We start from the raw sequence: 12,108 nt of genomic DNA, 5'->3' as shown, positions 1-12,108 counted from the left end.
CTCACTACCACTGAGGTGATTCTTATGACTCTATGCATGGTTTCCCAGGCTAAAAGTCTTCACAGGGGCACACAGTCTCACTTTCTCCTAAAGAGTGGATAGTGGTTTGAATAACTCAGTTTGTGATTTATCAGTTCAATGTTTACCTCACAGTGCCCCCAGGGCTTCTGAGTTTTAATAAACAATCCCTCTAGTAACCTTAAACCATTACATGAAATATGTCAGTAAGTCCTTTGATTTTGTACCTTCAATGTGTGTACTGAAAGCTTCCATGTTTTGTTACCCAAAATAGCCATTTTATAGAGGAGTTCAATAACGTGTTCAATATCAAAGGATTAGTTATAATATAGAGATAGGACTGAACTCAGCCCTAAGCTTTTGAAACCCATTACTAATATCCATACTCTGTATCTGCTTGACAGCCAATGCTCTAGTTTAACCATTTGCAGAATATTTCATACTTACTCTTTTCACATTGTTACCACCACCAAGGCAACCAAGAGCTTCAGATCTCTGAGCAAAAAACTCTCCCAAAGATAGACGTAAGTAACTGGCATCATCTTTGTTCAAATCTGATGTGTTAGGTGATTTCTTCAAGAGATTATAATTAACTGAAATCCCCCAAGATGTATCCCCTAGTGCAACTGAAATATTCTGGGCATCTATATTTTCTTCCTATAAAGAAGGAAAGTTGGTATTATTCCCTCCTCCAGCAAGCATTTTTCCTACTCTTCTATTGGGAAGGAAAAAAATAGCTGAAATTTTTTTAAAATAATTTTTATTATTAGAAAACTCAACTTTAAGCAGCTAATACAGGCAATGAAATCTAGAGGGATAAAAATTCAGTTTTTACATATTTAATTTACAATGTACACTGCCCTAGTATATTGCTTGATCAAACAATAATTAGTAATTTTAAAATGTCATTTTATACTAATTAATAATTTAACATTTTTTCAGGGTACATCTTCACCCAAAACAAATTAAGATTCCATCATTTTTAAAATATGGATTATCTATAAAGCCTAATAAATCAATTTTAACTGAATTAAAAATACATTTCAGACTACATACTTTTCAATTATTCATTTAGAGCATAAAGGGCAGAAATTGTTTAACTACACAAAATACAGAAATAATTCTATACTGACTATATGACTATTCAGAAAATATTTATATTTGGCCTATTTTTAAATTAATGAAAGAGAAAACTTAAAATATTGTTTAATGCAAATAATCACAAACCTGTATAAATTGATGTTCTTTATAAAATTCTTCTTCATCTTGTGCAATCAAAGATAATGCTTCAGCTTAAGAAATAAAAAGTCTGTATAATTACATCATATAAGGCCTAATTAAACCACTATAATTTAGCCAGTTAGAATAATAAAACATTAAGGATATAAATTAATACAGGATTTATATGAAAGCTCCTACCCACATAAGCGAAATATTTGTATTAAGCACTGAAGCTTGTAGTCATCCAACTTTTGGTAATGAATATCCTTGCCCTTACTTACTAAAGTGGATTGGTGACATAAGCTTTTATTTTTAGAAGATTTAAATTATTATTAGCTTAGAAAAACTGGTACACCTATATTACAGTAATAACTACCCATGGGATTTTATCTGGAACAATCACAATGATTAAGCTTTCTCATAAGCTCTTAATAAGAATATCTACTAACGTTCCAACCATACTGGTTGGCTCAAAAACTAACCCAGTTTTACAAATGAAAGTCCCATAAGCCCAAGAAACCCCATATATGGACAAAGAGAGATAACCTAGTGACTACCTTTAAAGTTCCTACTGAACCCCTCAGTTCACACCGAAGAAAGCAAAGTCCATTTCATCGGGAGATTTGGCATTGTTTTATGTTCAAATTAGAAATTATGTGATTTTAGGACTTATGTCTATAAGATCATTTACAAAATAAATGTTCATTGTAAAATTAAAAAGAAAAAGTCAAGTCCACTTACTAGTAGCAGTCTCTAGATTAAGTAAGATCACAGAATAAAACACTGAAATGCCACACAGGCCAAAGTTAAAAGAGCAAAGAATGGCAGGGGTTGGTGACAATAGGGGCAAACAAAACCCTGCTTCATACATTACACCTAAGGAGGATTTTAAACATGGTGACATCAAAAAAATCTACCGCTGTTGATGTTACTTTACCTGACATTCCATTAAAGGCCTCAAAATCCAAACTCTCTTCCATCCAGTGGATTCTCATAGACACCTTACAGGGCAGGGTAAAACTGTCCCTAAGGATTTCTGAGATTTTAACTCTTTACAGGAGTAGAAAGTGTTGTCTTTCTAGCACAGAGCAGCTGGTGATTCCAAACTGTGGACCTTGGGGTTAGTAGCCAAACTGGCAACCCACTAGAGGCAACCCAGCTCATGCCTCACTCTCATTAATAAATATTAATCAAGAAAAGCAGAGCATCAAAGATAGTTCATGATTTCTAAGTATCAGAACAATTCTATTTTGTTACCTTTGTCAATAAATCACTTCTTATAAAAACATTGTTAACCTACAGATCCGTAAATGATGATCAAGAGAACCTCAAGTGCACACAAATGGTCTAATTCCATATAAAGATTTCTCTAGTTAGACTTTGAGTGATCTCTGACTCAAAGTAAGGTAAAATCACTGCCAAGAATGGTAAAGTAACAGCATAACAGTCAAGATAGGAAAGGAAGGAAACTGCTCATAAAAATCACCCTAGAAGAAACCTAGTTTGCGTATTTTTGTAACAATGTTATTGTAAATTAGGTGATGGTTTACATTTCAGATCATCAACTCTATAATCAACTTTTAAAAATATTAACCAAATTCCCCACCCGCAGGCCAACAGTTCTACCTTCACCGGCTCCGTGATTTCTTAACCATCCTCACGCTAGTCGGCCAACCATGGCTCTGGAGCTGCCTGTGCCTCTTTCAGTACATACGTGTGGCTTTCAAGTAAAATTGAAAATTTCAAAAGGAGATTATTCAGAGAACAGTGATTTCATCTGTTTGTAAAAATGCCTCTCAAATAATTTTTAAATTGTCATGAGGGACAGGATTTGCTATTCTATATCAAAAGTTTGCCTACGCTGGTCTAGTCCATTACTTAATCTTCCCTCCCTTATCCTCACCCGCCAACCCCACTCCACAAATTTGGCAATCTCAAGTCTATTGGCTCTGGTATCAAAGTCTTATCTTAGTTTATTTTTCCCATTCCTTGCAACAGTAGTCTCATGTTTGAGCCTAGTGATTGGCGGTGCAAGGTATTCCATTGTCTATAGTTACCAGTTTCTTTACCCACTAATGGACACTTTCATTTTCTTCTGCTTGCTAATGTAAACAGTGCTGCTTGTGTTATGGCTCTTACTTCTTCGGGGATTGCTAGGTCTTATGGAATTTCTATTCCTAGTTATTTGAAGTACTGCCATATTACTTTCCACAGGGGTCATATATATTTAGTCCCACCAGCAGAGTATGAGGATTCCAATCTCTCCTTAGCCTCTCCAGCATTTATTTTGTTCGGTTTTTCTTTTTAATTTGTCTGCAATTGTCAGTGTAGGGAAATATCTCATTGTTGTTTTGATTCGCAACCAATTTTACTTTAACAAATTAAATTTCACATTGATTTTAAGTAACTGTATAGATGGCTCAAAACATTCGTGAATACTTCAGTCAAATATCTACAATTTTGCGTTACCTTGTGTGATTATCTGCCACAAATTATCAGAAGCAGAACTTCATTGATTATATGGATCTATGTCAAATTCTTTACCAAACCACCCACATGGAAGAAGCAAACCAGTCTGTATAATCACAAGGTGTTGAAGGGATCAGATTTCAGGCATCAAAGAACAATAAATCATATCACTGTGAATGAGGTGGAGTGCAGATTGGGGACCCAAAGCCCATCTGTAGGCTACTGGACATCCCCTTATGGAAGGGTCGCGGGGAGGAAACGAGCAAGTAAGGGTGTGATGTAGCAGCGATGAAACATACAACTTTCCTCTAGTTCCTAAATGCTTCCTTCTCCACCACTATCATGATCCCAATTCGACTTACAAATATGGGTAGACCAGAGGATGTATACTGGTACAGATAGGAACTGGAAACACAGGGAATCCAGAACAGATGAACCCTTCAGGACTAGTGGTGAGTAGCAATACCAGGAGGGTGGAGGGAAGGTGGGGTAGAAAGGGGAAACTGATTACAAGGATCTACATATAACCTCCTTCCTAGGGGACTGACAACAGAAAAGTGGGTGAAGGGAGACATCACACAGTGTAAGATATGACAAAATAGTAATTTATAAGTTATTAAGGGTTCATGAAGGAGGGAGGAACAGGGAGGGACGGGGGAAAATGAGGAGCTGATACCAAGGGCTCAAACAGAAAACAAATGTTTTGAGAATGATGACAATAACCAACGTACAAATGCTGACACAATAGATGTGTGTATGTATTGTAGTAAGATTTGTACGAGCCCCCAATAAAATGATTTTCTTGAAAAAATTCTTTACCAAACCTTCCCACAATCACCTGAATACCTCAGTGGCTACAATTAGCCACTTCACAGCATTCCCGTGTTCAATTTGAATGGCTGCTTCCTGTTCTGCACCACAGGAACAGATACGTGTTCTGAAAAGCCCATTCTTTTTAACGTCATCTGTAATTTGTTCTGATCCACACAGGTGAATATCTTTGAACTGTCATTAAAAACTAAGGTAAATATTTTTCTGGTAATCTCGGTTTTATGCAAAGATTTGTCTGATGTCCACAATGATATCAATGTTGGAATCAACTCAGTGACAGTGGGTTTGTTTTTTCTGGTTTATCATGATGTTACTGGACCAGTTGTGAGGATTTCTGAATGGAAAAAGGATGGCCCTTTTTCCATTTCTGCTTCTGAATCTAGCTTGAATTTCTCGCAGCTGCCTATTAATATACTGCTGCAACCTTGTTTTTAATTATCTTCGGCAAAATTTTAATTGTGTGTGATACTGATGATCTTAGTTAATTCCATTTCTGTTGGTTTATGCACAAATAGAGATCTATCAAAGTTTGGTGGTCATGTAGTAGTCTTCCAAATTTCCTGGCACAGCCAAGGAAAGACCTCTAACTTTACGTTTGTTAAAACATCTTGATTGTTTCATGAAACATCAATTCCTGAAGCCTGTGTTCAGTAGAGCTGGAATTTCTTCCTTCAATAACATCAGTTATTTATTTTAAATTACATCCTAAAATGGCTAACTATCCAATAATTCTTTTTGGTACAGTAGTTCTGTATAACATTTTGCTCAAATAAAAAAAGTACCGTAAACTCAATTTCAAGTAAATTCTGACCCACTGCACCCCTATGTAGGATTTCTAAGGCTGAAATCTTTATGGGAATAGATCTCATCTTTCTCTTATGGAGCAGACATTGGATGTGAATCATTAACCTTGGGGTTAGTACTCCAACAATACTTAGCTGACAGCACCAACAACCCTTGAACACTGCCCATAGAATCCTTCAATACTGAAACTAAAGGCTTGAAGATTTTCTTAATATTTTTAGCTTGAAAGATGCTTTATGTTTTGTAACTTTAGGTATGTGCACATTTCAATATATAGAATGAAATAGTCTGTTGTATTATCTTAAATATATTAATGTAAAACGTTCAGTATTCCCCTTATAGAACGGTCACAAAGAAGAGATGAACTGGGGGAGGGGGAGGAGGAGGGGAAAAAATGAGGACCTGATGCCAGGGGCTTGGGTGGGGAGCAAATGTTTTGAGAATGATGAGGGAGGGCAATGATTGTACAAATGTGCTTTACACAATTGATGTATGTAAGGATTGTGATGGGAGGTGTATGAGTCCCTAATAAAATAATAAAAGGAAAAAAAATGAAGACAGAAACCAGTCAGGGTGTAGGTATAGCACCAATGAAACATACAACTTTCCTCTAATTCTTTAATGCTTCCCCCTACCCAACTATCACGATCCCAATTCTACCTTACAAATCCGGCTAGACCAAAGCATGTACACTGGTACAGGTAAGAGACAGAAAAATAGGGAATCCAGAACAGATAAACCCCTCAAGATCAATAATGAGAGTAGCAATACCAGGAGAGTAAGGTGGGGGGAGAAAGAGGGAACCAATCACAATGAACTACATATAACCCCTTCCCAGGAGGGACAAAAGAAAAGTGGGTGAAGGGAGCATCAGTCAGTGTAAGACATGGAAAACAATATAAATTATCAAGGGTTCATGAGGGAGGCAGGGGGTGGGGAATGAATTAAACCCAAGGGCTCAAGTAGAAAGAATAATGTTTTAAGAATGATGATGGCAGCAAATGGACAAATGTGCTTGACACATGATGGATAAATGGATTGTGATAAGAGTTGTACAGGCCCCCAATAAATTTAAAAAATAAAAAACAAAGAAAGACATGGCTTTCTACTCCTTTAAACAGTCTCAGAAATTAACAGGGGCAGTTCTAGCCTGCCCTATAGGATTGCTATGAATCAGCATCAACTCAATTACAATGATTTTTGTGTTTAACTGCAGATGTATAATAATTGGACCATAAACTATAAATTAAAAATTCATCTTTCTAAGACATTGCCAAACAGTTTTTCTCAATAACACTCCCAATTTATATTCACATCACCAACATGAGAACTCCATAACTAAATAGAAAATCTCCATGTCTACTGTTTAATTTGTACTCTCACTGAACTAGCTATCTCAAGATATTGAGCAAGTTCTCCTTGGAGTTCTACCATCCTATGGCTACCATAGGTTTATTCTTCCTCTGTCTCAGATGCTGTTTACACGACTGTCATCGACTGTCTGCAAAATGCGGACGCTAGAAGAACTCACAGAAAAGCATTTCATCATCTTACTCTCAATCAGTTAGTTCATCTAGTACAACTATTACCTCTGTATGCATTATCCCTAAAAAATTAACTCTAACTGTAACATAACCTCAAATTCCTTTTTTTTCATCTGTAAAGACAAAAGTTCATTTATTACTGAGTAATCATGAAAGTCCACAGTTTTGGGGAAATGGAAAAAATAACACTTAATGTTCATAACCACTCAAGCTGCCCAACAAGTCTTTTCCTGAGCAATATTTTGTAATGCTGAGATTTCGTATTCTTTCTTTCTTTTTTCATTTTGAACTTGTATGTTTTTTTTAATCATTTTATTCGGGGCTCATACAATGCTTATCACAATCCATACGTACATCCTTTGTGTCAAGCACATTTGTACATTTGTTGCCATCATCATTCTCCAAACATTTGCTTGCTACTTGAGCCCTTGGTATCAGCTCACTTTTCCCCGCCCTCCCCATTCCCCCCTCCCTCATAACCTCAAATTTCTAACCCATATTTCCAACTACTGAATATCTTCATCTCAAGCCACAATCATACAAAATCTGTGATTTCTTTCAATTTCTCCATCACTTAGTAGTTTTGCCATCATCCCAACTAACTCAGGCAACAGATCTCAATAATTTCTTGCCTACTATTGCTATACATTCAGCCAACAAATCTTAACCACTTCATATGCTACCATCAGACATTTTCTGTTATTTCTCACTATAACATCAATGGCAGAACAAGGTTCATAAAAGAAAAGAATTTCAGGAACACTCTACCGCTTATTAAGCAATGCTCAACTGAGTATCAGAGCTCTATCTACTTCCTAGCTCTAGCTTACCTCTGCAATTTTATTTCTTCATTGCTAATTTTGCCAAAGAGACCAGTGGCATAGTGATTAAGCTTGGGCTGTGATCCTCAAGATCAGCAGTTCGAAACCACCAGCAGCTGCAAGTGGAAAAGACAGGGCATTCTACTCCCATAAACAGTTATATAAAGTTTCTGAAACGCACGATACTACCCTGTCGTATCGGATCACTATGGATCAGCAGGACCTCGATGGCAGTGAATTAATTTCCCTAAGCACGCTGCCTACAATGAACTGCTGGCTGGTCTAAAGCATGCCCCATGCTTTCCACTTTCTCTCTTCAAAGTGACTGGGAATAGTCCATTATCTTTTAATTCCATTTTTACAAGAACTTTTTGAATCCCCTTCATATACGGGGGGTCCTCTCAGAAACACCACCAGAAACAATGAAGACAGTAAAATAAGCATTGCTATTAATAAACTTACGACCAGATCTGAAGTCTTCATTCATCTCATCAAACAGAGACATATTTAAATCTTGTTCCTTATTAAATGATGTGTAGTAAGCAAGATCCGTTACCCATTTGCCCTCTTCATTTTGATATACCACACTCTGCGGCTGATCAATTTCTTAAAAAAAACAAAACAACAACACAAAAAAACATATATATCCAATATCAAAGTCTGTTGACAGACCATTCGTTTCCCCAAAAGAAAAGTCACGTTAAACACAATAAAAGTCTACAATGGACAGTAAGAGAGAAATGCAAAGAGAAAGCTTTAGATAGGTAAAATTCCACTATACTTTTAATTAAAGACAATAGGTTTTGAACTTCAATTATCCTGGAGTAGTATTTTAAAATATATACAAAATTCATATGAAAAAAAGTCGACCTCAAACAGACATTTTATCATATACTTCTGTGTTAAAAAAACAAAACGAAGAAAAAACAAACACAAACTTACGGTCTTTACTCTTTTCAAAGGACTCATAACTGTCACTTGTTCGCCTTTCATAGGTTGGTGACCAGAGATTATCAGTGGACTTAATCTCATTGTCATCAGTAGATATCAAAGATGTTATATCCATGTTATTTTTAATGAACGTCCCAGGAGTCTCAGTGTCTAAGTATTCATCTGATGGCAAAATTACTTTTGGGTCTGACTCCAAAAGGTTTTTTTGGTGCAGAGGCTGTGTCTCTTGCTTTAAAGGTCCAGTCAAGTTCAAATCATCTTTCTTGGTAGTTTGGTCATGAAAATGAATAGGGTTAATGTTCACATCAGTAGACTTGACAGTCATCACCAGAACTTCATCTCTTGTGCCTTCCTGTAAAAATTAAGTAATAAACAGTAAATCTTATCTTTTTCATAATTAATGCTAATTTTTAATAAATCATTTTATTGAGAGCTCTTACAGCTTTTTCCCCCCTTCTTTTAAAAATCATTTTATTGGGGACCCATACAACTCTTATCATCCATCCATTGTGTCAAGCACATCTGTACATTTGTTGCCATCATCATCCTCAAAACAGTCCTTGATATCAACAACTCATTTTTCCCCTCCCTCCCTACCCCCTCTTGCAGCTCTTATAACAATCCATACATCAATTGTATTAAGCACAATTGATCATATGTTGCCATCATAATTTTGAAAACATTTTTTTTTCTACTTGAGCCTTTGGTATCAGCTTTTTTTCCCTCCCTTCCCCATGCTTCAACCCTTGTGACCCCTTGATAATTACCGTATATACTCGTGTATAAGCCGAGTTTTTCGGTACAAAAACACCGGTCAGTGGTACTCCAGTAAGGTGTAACATCTCACGGGTGATTGCCTTTCCTCCTCTGTTCATTCAAAGCCCCGCTGACACTGCAAGGCTTTGATTGTCTGTTTACTCACATCTAACCAATCAGAGCCGTCCTATGACGTGGACAGCTCCAATTCACAGAAACACCCGTAGTGATTCACTTACACAAGCAGCTGAACTGATAAGGATGTGTCTGTGGCTACGCTCCGTGTTTCCCCTCTGGTCTCTGTGTTAATCCACATCTTGCATTTCCCACCCTAGGCTTATACTCGAGTCAATCAGTTTTTCTGGTTTCCCAGGTAATAATTAGGTACCTTGGCTTATACTCGGGTCGGCTTATATTCGAGTATATATGGTATGTTATTTTCATATTTTACATTGTCCACTGTCTTCCTTCAAATACATTTGTGTTGTTTGTCCCCGTTGGGGGGAGGGGTGTTATTTGTCGATCATTCCGATCAGTTCCCTCCTTCTCACCATACCTTCCCTCTTCCCTCAAGGTACCATCATTCCCATTATGCTTTCTGAGAGGTTTATCGGTCCTGGATTCCCTGCTGCGAGCTCTTACCTATACCAGTGTACATGCTCTGGTCTAGCCAGATTTGTAACGTAGAACGGGGTCATGATAGTGGAAGAGTGGGAAGCATTCAAGAACTAGAGGAATGTTGTATGTTTTGTTGGTGCTATACTGCACCCTGGTTAGCTCATCCCTTCCTTGTGACCCTTCTATCAGGGAATGTCAAGGTGTCTACGGATGGGCTTTGGGTCTCCACTCCAACCCCCTCTTTTGTATCGTTATGTTTATTTGTTGGTATTCTGATACCTGCTCCTGTCGACACCTCATGATCACACAGGCTGGTGTTTCTTCCATGTGGACTTTGTGTTACCCTGCTAGATGGCCTCTTGTTTAAAGTCAAGCCTTTAAGACTCCAGACACTATATCTTCTAATAGCCAGGCACCATCGGCTTTCTTCACATTAGCTTATGCACCAATTTTGACTTCAGCAATCTTATTGGGAGGGTGAGCATCACAGAATGCCAAGTTATTAGAACAAAGTGTTGTTGCAATGAAGGGGAACTTGAGTAGAGGCCCAATGTCTGTCTGATGCCTTAATATTTACTTAACATTAAAATATATGTACATAGACCTATATCCCTATCATTATATATTAATATATTTACATATGTACACGCCTATATTTATACCTCTCTAAATGTCTTTTGCTTCTAATGCTAATTCTAAATTTTATAGGTAAAAAAATCGAAGGTTGATTTTTTTAAACTTATTTTCATAATAAAGATAGGTTATACATCATTCAATATATTTAGAATTAGCAAGAAGCTTCAACCAGTTCATGTAAAAATTCTATTGTCTTTAAAGTCCGTGAATTTAGAAATATTTAATTCCTTTTTACATTAGTTAGCCCATTAGTGTAACCCACAGTCTCAAACCTATTTGGCTTACCAGCCCCTTTAAAGGAAAAAAAAATTACTCAATGCCACTTTGGCAATTAAAAGTTTTGTACTACAGCCCATAATCCAGGATAATGCCCAGGTGTCTCCTTCTGCAGTCCCTACATCACTCCAGTGGTTCCCAAGGTGCCGAGAGCACCCACCTTGAGAAAAACGTGGGTAACCACACTTGACTGCCATCTGGTCCATTCTGAATCATAGCAATCCGTTAAGACGAGGCAGAACTGCCCCAAATGGGCTTCCAAAACTAAAACTCTTTACAGAAGTTGAAAGCCTGGACTTTTTCTTGAGGAGCTGCTAGTGGTTTTGAATTGCTGACCTGTGGTCTACCTGACCCTATGGCCTACCTCATAACTACTTCACAATCAGGGTTTCTGCTTGAGTAACCAACTAAACTCACTATAATTATACAGGTAAGTGGTTGAAGATTTATGTATTAAATATCCTACTAGGTGTAGAAACTAACACTGTTCAGATTGGCCCCATTTTTTTTTAGCAGTTATCCAATGAGACCAAGACAAGGGTAATACTAAAATAGCAGGTCTGGAGACACTTCTAACAAATTTTCTTTAGAGGAACTAACGTAAATATAAACTGGCTCCCCAGTAGCAATATTTTGTGACTTACCATTGTACAAGTATTACACATTAAGGGACAAAGAAATGACCAATCAGTTTCAAGCACACAAAAAAAATGTGGTGCCATTAATAAAACAGGAAAAATTTTAAAATAAAAATAACAATGCTTGTGAGCAACATAAAAGGTTTTTTAGACGTCTTTTTAATTTACTTTTTGGTTAAAATTTTAATTTTTTTTGTTTTTCTAAGCAGTTCTATTGAGACATAATCCATATATCATACAATTCAATAGTTCAATCATATCATGAAAGATGTACAATCATTACTATAATCAATTTTAGAACATTTTCTTATTTCTTGTACTCCTTATAATTAGCTTCCCATTCCTCGCCGCCACCACCACCCCTGCCTCAACCATTCCCTGCCATATCCACAAGAAATCATTGACCTAGTTACTGTCTCTATTGATTCACCCATCTGGGCTTCGAATACTCAAAAACTTACCCCCAAAAAAGCTAACAACCATAACAAAATAAAACAGAAAAAAATCTCAATCGAAAGTAAAGTG

General features: G+C 36.8%; 1 protein-coding gene across 6 annotated transcripts in view; it reads right to left on the bottom strand.

Moving 5' to 3' along the window:
• The window catches only part of CEP192 (centrosomal protein 192), a 141,997-nt gene that overhangs the window by 78,112 nt on the left and 51,777 nt on the right, over nucleotides 1-12,108 (bottom strand). For all 6 annotated transcript variants that reach the window (XM_075529886.1, XM_075529890.1, XM_075529889.1 and 3 more), the window contains 4 exons: nucleotides 8,651-9,011; nucleotides 8,171-8,314; nucleotides 1,246-1,310; nucleotides 466-675 (listed from right to left, as the gene is read on the bottom strand). In XM_075529886.1, coding sequence (XP_075386001.1) covers nucleotides 466-675; nucleotides 1,246-1,310; nucleotides 8,171-8,314; nucleotides 8,651-9,011 — 780 coding nt within the window. The remainder of the gene's footprint in view (nucleotides 1-465; nucleotides 676-1,245; nucleotides 1,311-8,170; nucleotides 8,315-8,650; nucleotides 9,012-12,108) is intronic.

This window comes from Tenrec ecaudatus, chromosome 13 (genome assembly GCF_050624435.1).
Source record: "Tenrec ecaudatus isolate mTenEca1 chromosome 13, mTenEca1.hap1, whole genome shotgun sequence".
NCBI classification, from domain to species: Eukaryota; Metazoa; Chordata; class Mammalia; order Afrosoricida; family Tenrecidae; genus Tenrec; species Tenrec ecaudatus.
Note: the sequence above shows the minus strand (reverse complement) of the source record. Positions and strands in the feature narration are given on the sequence as shown.